Source organism: Girardinichthys multiradiatus, chromosome 23 (genome assembly GCF_021462225.1).
Source record: "Girardinichthys multiradiatus isolate DD_20200921_A chromosome 23, DD_fGirMul_XY1, whole genome shotgun sequence".
NCBI classification, from domain to species: domain Eukaryota; kingdom Metazoa; phylum Chordata; class Actinopteri; order Cyprinodontiformes; family Goodeidae; genus Girardinichthys; species Girardinichthys multiradiatus.
In genome coordinates, this window is record NC_061815.1 from 45889980 (window position 1) to 45902021 (window position 12042).

Sequence of the window (12042 nt, forward strand, 5' to 3'; positions counted from 1 at the left end):
ATAATATACAGAAAAGTTCCTCTTCAAGTTAGACCATCTTTGAAATGGATAAAAACAGATAAATTGTTTTAGTTTATTTCAGAATAAAAAGAACCACTTGTTTAATTTTACATTGGTGTAAATTCCTTTAAACACAAGCCAAGGTATTTATTTTTCTAGGGGTTTTCAGCATCTAAAAAGACAATTCTGGAGACCACTTTATCAACTTTATGATTAAATTGAAAAGTTCGCAAAGTAAATGTTCTGTGAGAGTTTCAGCAGATTGATGTTTTTTTTAAGAAGGTGGTTGCATTACCTTTAACAACCTTCCCAGTGGAAGCAGTGCTCTGTTTTCAGCAGGTGGTGTTTTATACTTTGGCTTGAAGGAAAATTCCTCCCTGAATATAGTTTTCCATTTACCTGCAATCTTCTTTACAATGTGACTGCCCTCTAATTTTCTTTCCTCTTCAGCCACTCTGCTTAAGTCTTTATTTATTTTCTACCATAACAGATTTCCAACAAAGAGAAGAGGGAAGCCTGCTGAGAGCCTAAACTTGACGGATATCATCTGTGGGCATTGCATTATGTTTCAGCAGGAGTTCGGGATTAAGTCAAGAGAAAAGCATAAAGTTATTTCCCTTCTAAAATCCCAGCCTGGCCTCAGGCTGCTCTGGTTGGGAAAGTTCGCCTTTTAATGACCTCTGTTTGACTGCTGAAAGCTGATATTCTCACTCTGTGTGCTGCTGATGTTTCAAGTATGTGAGCAGATTATTACTACTTTAAACCGCATAAAGACTAAAAGGAGACAAAGCTACTAATATGCATGCATCAAAACTGATTTTTCTAAATAAACCTCTAATTTAGCCTTGAAAGGTTGCATTTTGTTAATAATATATTACTAAATTTGTCATGAAAACCTTGTCTCAACAATATATTTGTAAATTAAATAATAAAAAAAAAATCATCTGATTTTGACAAATGCTCTAAAACACAAGAACACCCTCCAGATGTGTGTTTTTATGATTTAGATGTTTTGACAAAAATAAAAGCGATTCAATAAATTAGATTATCAGTTAAAACCTATTTCAGTCATTTCTTGCAAAAAGTGAAACAAATTTATATATAGATCCATTGCACACAGAGAGATATTTATTGTTCATTTTAGTTAGTTTTGATGATTATGGCTTACAGCTAAAACAAAACCCACAATTCGGTTTTACTGTAAAATATATTAAATTAGACCAAAAAGGGAAAGGATTTTTAGTACTGAAATGCTGGCTTACTTACTACTGAAAGTATGTCTACGTACTGTTCAGTATATGCACTAAATACTAGCTAGGGCTAACTTTGCATTAATGACAGCATCAATAGCATAGAGGCTAACAGCCCATCTAGCCTGAGAGTGTGTCTCTTTATAATATCCTGAATGAATGAAGTATGTTGTCTGAGGCTTTCAAGAATCACTCCGCCTCCAGCTAATTTACTGTGTAAATATAAAACATGATTCAATTCCAGAAAATCCTTTCAGCCAGCCAACACACTTTGGAAAAGGTGGTTGATGTTCTTTAGTGGAATATTTGTTTACAGACAACTGTTAAGTATTAACGAATACTGTACACTCCAACATTTATAACCTGTGACTTTCTTGGCCAGTTCTGTCATAGGATGCCCCCTCGACATAGTACAGGTGGTGGGAGACAGAAGGATTATGGGAAAAGTAACATCACTATTGGACAATGTCTCTCATCCCATGCAATGAGCTGTTGCAGAAGTGGAGAGCTCCTTCAGTGACAGACTGCTGCATCCTAGGTGCACAAAGGAGCATTATCGCAGCTCCCTTCTCTCAGCAGCTGTTAGACTTATAACCTTCACTGCTCCAAACAAACCCAATAAATTTTTACCTGCTGTTAACTGCACACTTTTTCCATTTCCTGTATAAATGGTCTGTTGTTGTTTTTTTTATGTACGAATAAACATCCACATGCTGTACTAATTTTAAATCACCCTACTCAGTTGTATATTTCTTATAATCTGAGTATGCTCTTTTTAGTAATTGTAAAGTATTATTGTTCTTATGTTCTAAATTTGCCCTGTTTTTACATTTGTGTGTATCTGCATGCTTCCATTTGCCTTTCACATTGCTGAACACCTGAACTTCCTCACTGTGGGACAATAAAGGATATTTTTATTCTATTCTATCCAAATTCCTCATATTCAGTTTTCTGAGAACATGACAGTGAGTTGATCTGATGGGATTACTTAATGTTTCAACCTCAGGGGCCGGATTTACATAGGTGCTGCTTGTGAACCACAGAAATACAGTAATTTCAATGTGAAAAAAAATCATTAAATACATAAGAATATGTGCAGCAGGAAGTGGTAGACACTGTTTAATTAAGCTAAACGTAGGCAAGATTTATAGTCTATATGCTTAACATAATGACATGCTTGTCAGGTATTAAATTCAAATTAAGCTTGACTTAACTTCTTAAACATGAAAATGTATCCATTAATGTTTAGATTTAAATCATTACTGTTAACCAAAGCCTTACTGAGGAATATAAATTGACATACGTTTTTGGACAAATTTGTTTACCAGCACATTGCTTACAAGATAAATATAAAACTGTATCAACCAAAACCTGCACCGGGACACAAACATGGCAAATAATTTATATATAACTTGAGAAGAAGTGTACCAAGTACTAGGCCTTGCGGTACACCTACATACATTTTTCCAAACGTTTTCCCACCCCCCGCTCACGGTTTACACAATATGACACAATATGATTTTAAATTATATCATGGTTTAATATGTCAATTGCCTTTTTAAATCCAGAAATACTGCTTCATCAGCAGTCTCCATTAAAGAATGAAGATGAAACTTAAATTGAGTGTATGACTGTAATTTATTTAGCATGGGCTTAGTTATTTATAATCACAATGGGACAGAATGTCTTTAAAATTCACATAATATGTCAGTTTCTAATATATAAATATGTATGTATTTAAAATATATATTTGTATGTTTTTAGAGTGAACTGAAAATTTTTGCCTACCACTCTAGTGACCACCGGTCTATTATCATCTTTTTACAAGACCACAAGCTTCTATAAAAAATCTACACTAAAAAATTATATGTTTTGATGTGGCTGCACAAGTCCAGCTTGTTTTGTTCAGTTCATCTATTCCTGTCTCAGCAATCATAATTATTCACCATCGTGGAGAAAAAGGTGCAAAAACTAGACCAGGGGTCACTGCAGAAGTCTTTGGCCAGTTTCTTGTTTTTAGGCAGGCAGGATTTGACTGCTTTGTTGGGAGGGGGTGGAATGTAAGGTGAGGGAGTCACCTTCATCTTTGCCCCTGCGAGTCTAAAGTGAGCATTTCTGGGAGCTTGTTTACACATGCCTGCCCTCACCAATGCAGTTTCATTATGACACAGGTTGATTTTCTTCTTCAGAGCCCTGGTAATCTGCTTCCAGTACAGTACAGTGTTTGAGGCATACTGGAGACAAAGAGCTGGTCTGGCTGTGTATGTACAGACAAAGCTCATCTCCCCCTTTATGCAGTTAATGAAGAGGAATGATGGGTCATCATCTGTTGCAGTCCAGGTACACTGTGAACCATCTTTGGTAACTAGTTTGTCTCGAACAGGCCTCACACGGCTCAGTCCTGATTTTTCCTTGCGCTGCCCTCTGTCGCCCCGTCCTCTATGTCCATGGCTCCTGTGGCAGCTACCCAACATCATCTGATGGGAAATACAAGCAAGGACCATCAGGATGGCTATATTGGTGAGGAGAGCCATGAAATCCACAGAACACACCCTGCAAGAGAATTAAATTAGATTTAGAACTAGATTAAAACTTGTTTTAAGCCACCATTACATTTACATCTTACAAGAGTTGTCGGGATATTCTATTTCTGAGGAAAAAAGACTTTCTTTTTAAATGCATTTTCATGCATATTCGAGTTGGGGAAACCAAAGCAATTATTCTAATGTTAGATCTGCAACGATGCATTTTATTTTGAAAGGACAAGTAAACTAGTGAGCAAATAATGCTGCAGGTATATAAGATCTTGACAAAAAAAAAAAAGAAATACAAATACTGACTTTAAACGCTCTTAAAGTAATGCAGGGCCATGATAGCATGCATTTTTCATATAAAATTTGTTTTACTTTATCTTAATGTATCAAATGAATTAAAACTAAAAGACAACTAGAAATTCTAGAAATTAAAGAAAACTCCAACTAAACATTGACAGCCATTATACAAAAGGCAGGTTAACTGAAAAGTTTCGGTCAGAAGTATTTAAACTTACCAGACGTTTTCAGAGAAAGTTCAGTTGCTGTCCTGACAGATTTGAGCTTTCTCGTCCTTTCTTGCAGGCTGCAAAAGGCTACTACATAATCAGCCCTCCCCTTCAAACACACACACACACACACACACACACACACACACACACACACACACACACACACACACACACACACCAGTGACAGTTGGCACATTGGGCATAATGAAAACTTACTCGAACAAAGCTAAGGTATCAATTTTAAGAATACTTTTCTGTCAGAATTTGGTTTCTGCTTCAAAACATCTAAGCTACATTGTAAGAAATGCTGTAATTTCAACAAAACCTGACATTAGGAACACTTAAGTCGTTTACTTGAACACCTGTTCTGTGTGGTGTATGGAGTTAAATTTGTCTCAATATTATTCAATCAAACAAAAAACTAATCTCAATCAAACAAAAAACTAATCTCAATAAAAAAATATTAAGTTGTGATCAAAACTTTCAGAGTTTTTTTCTCACAAAGAGAAAAAAGTTATTTGCAAAACATAAACTTTTATTTGCGCAGGTCAAAAATCTTTGGTTACGAGTCTCGCTTTTTTGGTTTTGACGCTCTCTGTTTTTGGTTGAACTCAAAGAATTTTGAGTTCTGGAAACATGAACATCCTGGGCGGGGCCTAAAGACGAACGCTGTAAGACGTTTCCCTATTGGTTAGCGCTGACTAAAGCAGCAGACTCTGATCCCCCGCATCTCAGAACTTCTGCTCGAACTGCAGGGCTTGCAGCGTCGCTTCAGTGAGGAGACATCGACTCTACAGAAGAAAACTGCGGTCAAGTGAGCCGAGAGTCAGAAATACGTGGTCACGCCAGCCGACACTAGCTTTCTCTTAAAGATTAGCGTCGCGCATACAAGGTGCTTTACGGTAATGGAGCAGAAAGGACCCGATCCTGGCAACGGTTGAGAAAATAAGAGGAAAACGGAAAAGTAACCTTCAGAACATTTATATTAATTACATTTTTACAACTTTCACATTCATGTTTTATGTCAAAGAATAAATATTTTACTGTACAGTTTTGGAGAAATATCTTGTCAAAATACCTCAAAATGCTCAACCATTATATGCATTTGTCCCACTTTCAGGAATTTATTTCTCCAAAACCATGAGAGGTGACAACACAATCTCTTCAGATTATATTAGAGGGTCATCTATATTATAACCAGAATTAGTATTTCATAAATTCACTGTAGGTTTCTGGAGAAATACACAACTGTCCCAAGTGTAGTATATATAATGCACCTTGTATGCGTGACGCTAATCTTTAAGAGAGAGCTAGTGTCGGCTGACGTGACCGCGTATTTCTGACTCTCGGCTCACTTGACCGCAGTTTTCTTCTGTACAGTTGATGTCTCCTCACTGAAGCGACGCTGCAAGCCCTGCAGTTCGAGCAGAAGTTCTGAGATGCGGGGGATCAGAGTCTGCTGCTTTAGTCAGCGCTAACCAATAGGGAAACGTCTTACAGCGTTCGTCTTTAGGCCCCGCCCAGGATGTTCATGTTTCCAGAACTCAAAATTCTTTGAGTTCAACCAAAAACAGAGAGCGTCAAAACCAAAAAAGCGAGACTCGTAACCAAAGATTTTTGACCTGCGCAAATAAAAGTTTATGTTTTGCAAATAACTGTTTTCTCTTTGTGAGAAAAAAACTCTGAAAGTTTTGATCACAACTTAATATTTTTTGATTGAGATTAGTTTTTTGTTTGATTGAATAATATTGAGACAAATTTAACTCCATAGTGGTGAAGGTAAAATGACTTGTATCTGAAAAGTGGCCAGGTGTCCCTGCAGGAGAAAGATTTATAAGCAAGTGAACAAGTAGGCAGGTGGGTTTAAAGCCTTTACACCATCGGGCTCATTTACCCTTAGTTTACTTAATTAGTTTGACTTACAAACCATGAAGCTTACTAAATTATATACAGTCTCTTGCAGGAGGATTCATGTCCTTTGACATTTTGTCACATTGCAACCCAAATTGAACAAAGGTTCAATGCATTTTAATGGGGCTTTAGGTGACAGATCAACACAAGGTGGTAAATAACTGTAAAGTACAAGAAAAATAATCAATAGTTTTTTAATTTTTTTGCCAATAAAAATCTGAAAAATCCACCATGTTTTAGTAGCAATCCCTCACCCCAGAGTCAATCTGGACAAACAATCTGCCGTTGATCCCAGATGGCATCAACCTGTAGGCATGATACGATGGATGACTTTGGTCAGCTTTTGAAGTTTCATCAGTATATAGTAATTTTGCTGCACACCATTATAAAGCCATTTAGTCTATGCCTTTTTTTAAGGTGGAGGATTCAAAATAGCAATTAAAAATACAATAAAAAAGTTATTTATGGGCCAGGATTAAAACCTTCGTAAAAACAAACAGTCAACATTAAAGTTCTTTATTTCCAATAAAAATACATACATTGTTGAGTCCTAGCACAGGCTGAATCTACAGGTCCTTCTCAAAATATTAGCATATTGTGATAAAGTTAATTATTTTCCATAATGTAATGATGAAAATTTAACATTCATATATTTTAGATTCATTGCACACTAAATGAAATATTTCAGGTCTTTTATTGTCTTAATACGGATGATTGTGGCATACAGCTCATGAAAACCCAAAATTCCTATCTCACACAATTAGCATATTTCATCCGACCAATAAAAGAAAAGTGTTTTTAATACAAAAAACGTCAACCTTCAAATAATCATGTACAGTTATGCACTCAATACTTGGTCGGGAATCCTTTGGCAGAAATGACTGCTTCAATGCGGCGTGGCATGGAGGCAATCAGCCTGTGGCACTGCTGAGGTCTTATGGAGGCCCAGGATGCTTCGATAGCGGCCTTTAGCTCATCCAGAGTGTTGGGTCTTGAGTCTCTCAACGTTCTCTTCACAATATCCCACAGATTCTCTATGGGGTTCAGGTCAGGAGAGTTGGCAGGCCAATTGAGCACAGTGATACCATGGTCAGTAAACCATTTACCAGTGGTTTTGGCACTGTGAGCAGGTGCCAGGTTGTGCTGAAAAATGAAATCTTCATCTCCATAAAGCTTTTCAGCAGATGGAAGCATGAAGTGCTCCAAAATCTCCTGATAGCTAGCTGCATTGACCCTGCCCTTGATAAAACACAGTGGACCAACACCAGCAGCTGACACGGCACCCCAGACCATCACTGACTGTGGGTACTTGACACTGGACTTCTGGCATTTTGGCATTTCCTTCTCCCCAGTCTTCCACCAGACTCTGGCACCTTGATTTCCGAATGATATGCAGAATTTGCTTTCATCTGAAAAAGGTAATTTGGACCACTGAGCAACAGTCCAGTGCTGCTTCTCTGTAGCCCAGGTCAGGCGCTTCTGCCGCTGTTTCTGGTTCAAAAGTGGCTTGACCTGGGGAATGCGGCACCTGTAGCCCATTTCCTGCACACGCCTGTGCACGGTAGCTCTGGATGTTTCTACTCCAGACTCAGTCCACTGCTTCCGCAGGTCCCCCAAGGTCTGGAATCGGCCCTTCTCCACAATCTTCCTCAGGGTCCGGTCACCTCTTCTCGTTGTGCAGCGTTTTCTGCCACACTTTTTCCTTCCCACAGACTTCCCACTGAGGTGCCTTGATACAGCACTCTGGGAACAGCCTATTCGTTCAGAAATGTCTTTCTGTGTCTTACCCTCTTGCTTGAGGGTGTCAATAGTGGCCTTCTGGACAGCAGTCAGGTCGTCAGTCTTACCCATGATTGGGGTTTTGAGTGATGAACCAGGCTGGGAGTTTTAAAGGCCTCAGGAATCTTTTGCAGGTGTTTAGAGTTAACTCGTTGATTCATATGATTAGGTTCATAGCTCGTTTAGAGACCCTTTTAATAATATGCTAATTTTGTGAGATAGGAATTTTGGGTTTTCATGAGCTGTATGCCAAAATCATCCGTATTAAAACAATAAAAGACCTGAAATATTTCAGTTAGTGTGCAATGAATCTAAAATATATGAATGTTAAATTTTCATCATTACATTATGGAAAATAATTAACTTTATCACAATATGCTAATATTTTGAGAAGGACCTGTATATTAGCATCAAAGGTTCAAATGGCTATGAATAACAGTACCGAGGATAAGGATAAAAACAGGGTGCATGGTGAAGACTGCTTTTGTTTGGCATGGAATTTACTTAGAGGGCTCAGAGTAAAGGGGGCTGAACACAGATGCACACTTTTTAGAATTTTATTTATAAAACATTTTGAAAAACATGTAGTATTTTCCTTTTACTTCACAATTATCCACTCCGTTTTGTAGATTTGTCCCATGCTGTATATCCCAATGAAATTCACAGGATTCTGTGTCATGTGAAAAAGTTAAGGGGGCATAAATATGTCAGTTTGTCAGTTTAACTGCTAATAAAGATTTAAGTTATCATGAAAGTTTGCTTTAAAGATTATTCTTATAACCTGCTCTGAAAACATCAAAGAACCTTTTAAATTCTTAAATCCTGACCCAAAATTAACATTTTAACAATACTGAAACATTTTAGGGTGTTTGTATTTCTACTTATTAATATCCCTTCTTTCACAAGCTGCCATCTGACAGTTTTGTTAATTACATATTTTATATAGCAGTGTAAAATAAGCAGATTAATAAGATTTTTTTAACTAATAGTGTTTATTTCTCACATAAAAGTATTTTCACAGTCCATATATATTTCTCAGAAATATACCATATATAAGATTTCTCTCATACATCAAACATAAATTCTGGTCACCAGAACAATTTTCAAGATAATATCACAAAAACACAAACATGAATACTCATCTTTTCACAGGTTAAAGTAGTTCTATTCAATACAGGTCTAGTTCATGCAAAACATAAAAGTAGTTGTTGAAATACCTCCAGAAAGGTTTCCATAAAAAATGTAAAATCAGAGAAATAAAACATTTTTTTTGAAAAAAAAACAAACAAAAAAAACAACAAAAAACAAATACTGTAGTACCAGTAAATGTCCGTAAGAGGGCACTATAGATATTTCAAAGCAAATGGCTAGCCTGGATTTTTCTCCAGTGGTTGCTTGAGTCAACAGATCAGCACAATCTGTATTTAGGACAGAGAGGAAGAAATATAATCCTGAACATTTGGAATTAGTGAAATAAGAGAAAAACATTAATCATAAAACTGAAGCAAGCAGACAGGTTTACATAGGATTATACTTGCACTTCAGTCTTAAACTTGATATAAATCCTTAAGAGTTTTCTGCTGCTCACCTTTTTTGTTAATTTCGAAACAAACCGATTACGAAGGAGCAGACGCCGTGCAGGGACCTCCAGCAGTACTGCCGGGCCACTCTCTTCCGAGTGCTCTCAGTCGGAGGTGCCGTTGGTTTTGGGTTGGCTCTCTGTGTGGTTTCAACTCTCCCTGACGCCCGAACTGCTTTGAAAGGGGCATTCACTGTCAAATTTGGTCTTGTGTAAGCAGGTGTACCTTGGGATCTTTCAGGCTGCTTTGATGGCTGTGCTGGTGGCCGAGACCACAGGAAAGGACCAGCTGAGAAGATCATCAGAGATTCATCAGTTGCCTTCCTGCACATGTGAGGTTTGATCTGTCTAGGACCCTTACAGGCATTTGGTTGCTTTCTGAGTGTCCACATCATCTGGACAAAGTAGTGCCTTGGGTTTTTGTTGAAAGCAGGGCAGATGTAAGGTTTCCCAACATACTCACACCAGTAGGATTGCCTCCTCCCCTGGCATGACAGCCTCAGCTTTATGTTTTCCCCTTGGCCCGTAAGTATCATGGTGCACTTGTCCCTATTCTTGGTCAGGAACCTGATGGGATTGTCCCAGATGCTTTGTCTCCTTTCGCGCTGAGCCTCAGCTGGCCAAAGACAGCAGGCGAGGAGCAGCAGAGCAGTGGCTTGGATCCACATGGTGTCAGATGGATGCTGAGAGCAATATGAGAGTGGAACTGCTCGAGCTGAGGCTTCGTCTTGCTATTTATTGGCCAAGCAGACACACACCTTAGGGAACTCAAAATGAGTCAGACTAAGAAAAAGTGGTTATATGGGCGGAGGAGGGAACAATCACTTTAGTTACTGCTGAATGTATGTAAAACCCACCGAGAGGCAACACGGATGCTTGTGTTTGATCGTTTTACATTATTATGACTTACTGTCACTGAAGAAGTAATCTTCGATAAGGTCCCTCATTTCGAAATTGTACAGGTCAGTCTAACACTGGCTTAATGCACTCAAACAAATACTTTCATAATTTCACATTTGTTGCATGCATTTCAATAAGAAAATGTAATATCAGACTGAAACAAGCAAGCTGAATCTCTTGTTTGCTTTAAGTGCCATTTAAAGCTCAAAACTGTGCAGCGTAACCTATCATTTCCCTCTAAACATAAACGCAGGACAGTGCCACAGAGAAACATGAGTAGACACATGCAGGAACAGGACTGGAAAACTAAGCAGTAACTGGCATGACAAATAAAGAAATGTCTGTATGAGACAGGAAAGGGGGATGAGAGATATATGGAGCAAGAACTAAATAAAACAGAGAACTACATTAGACCTAACGTCTTTCAACTCGGTTTTCATATGTGATTTTTGTGTTTTTTATCTCAGAGGCTATGTTAACCAGTTTGAGTTTTGCTCCACAGTTAAAAAAACTAGAATATCATTAAAAAGTTCGATATTTTTTTGTCACTCATTACAAGAACTGAAACTCATAATATTTAAATTCATGCCACATTTCAAGCCATGATTTCTTGTTACTTCGTGTCTCAAAAAATTAGAACACTGCATGAGATCAATAAAAAAGATTATGTTAAATAGAAATGTCAGGCTTCCGAAAAGTATGTTAATTTCAATCCACTCAATACTGAGTTGGGGCTCCTTCTGCATGAATTACCACATCAATGCAGCGTGGCATAGAGGTGATCATCCTGTGGTTCTGCTGAGGTGTAATAGAAGCCCAGGTGGCTTGATAGCAGCCGTCAGGTCATCTGCTTTGTTGGGTCTGGTGTCTTTCATCTTCCTCTTGACAACGCTCCAAAGACTCTCTATGGGGTTCAGGTCAGGACGGTTTGCTGGCCAATCAAGCACAGGAACACCATGGCAACTAAACCAGCTTGCATCACTTTTGGTAGTGTGGGCAGGTACCCAGTCCTGCTGGACAATGAAATCATCATCTTCAGGAAGCATGACGTGCTCTAAGATTTTCTGGTAGATGGCTGCATTGACTGTGGACTTCAGAAAACACAGTGGACCAACACCAGCAGATGACATGGGACTCCAAACCATCACTGACTGTGAAAACTTCACACTGGACTTCAAGCAACGTGGACTCTGTGCCTCTTCACTTTTCTTCCAGACTCTGGGATCTTGATTTTCAAATGAAATGCAGAATTTACTTTTGTCTGAAAACAGGACTTTGGACCACTCACCATCTAAATTACAAGAAATTAAGGGTTGAAATATTATCTTTAAAATATATGAGTTTCACTTTCTTAAGTGAGTGACAAAAAATATTGAACTTTTTCATAATATTCCAATTGTTTGAGCTGTACTTGTAGTTCTGACTCACTCAGCTGATATGAAACATTTAAGTGCAAACAGTAATTGCAAATAAATCTATCAAGATGGAAATGTCAAGTGGTGTAGAGGTAGAGCGTGCACACCATATACAGAAGCAGCTGTCTGGGGTTCGATTCCTGACCCTGGGTCATTTGCTGCATG

The 12042-nt window shown here is 38.1% G+C and overlaps 2 protein-coding genes across 3 annotated transcripts; both read right to left on the bottom strand.

Moving 5' to 3' along the window:
* Positions 1-2869: 2869 nt before the first annotated feature.
* On the bottom strand, positions 2870-4418 carry fgfbp1a (fibroblast growth factor binding protein 1a). Its single transcript, XM_047354398.1, has 2 exons — positions 4300-4418; positions 2870-3803 (listed from the first exon to the last, which is right to left on the bottom strand). The coding sequence occupies exon 2, from the start codon at positions 3782-3784 to the stop codon at positions 3176-3178; it is 609 nt and encodes a 202-aa protein (XP_047210354.1). The 5' UTR covers positions 3785-3803; positions 4300-4418; the 3' UTR covers positions 2870-3175.
* A 4054-nt stretch (positions 4419-8472) lies between these two features.
* On the bottom strand, positions 8473-10255 carry fgfbp2a (fibroblast growth factor binding protein 2a). Of its 2 annotated transcripts, none has more exons than XM_047354345.1 (2): positions 9572-10255; positions 8473-9434 (listed from the first exon to the last, which is right to left on the bottom strand). In XM_047354345.1, exon 1 carries the CDS (start codon positions 10228-10230, stop codon positions 9580-9582), a length of 651 nt encoding a protein of 216 aa, XP_047210301.1. In that variant the 5' UTR covers positions 10231-10255; the 3' UTR covers positions 8473-9434; positions 9572-9579. The 2 variants fall into 2 exon arrangements, with proteins under 2 accessions (XP_047210301.1, XP_047210300.1); XM_047354344.1 differs by having other exon boundaries at positions 8475-9401.
* Positions 10256-12042: the final 1787 nt, after the last annotated feature.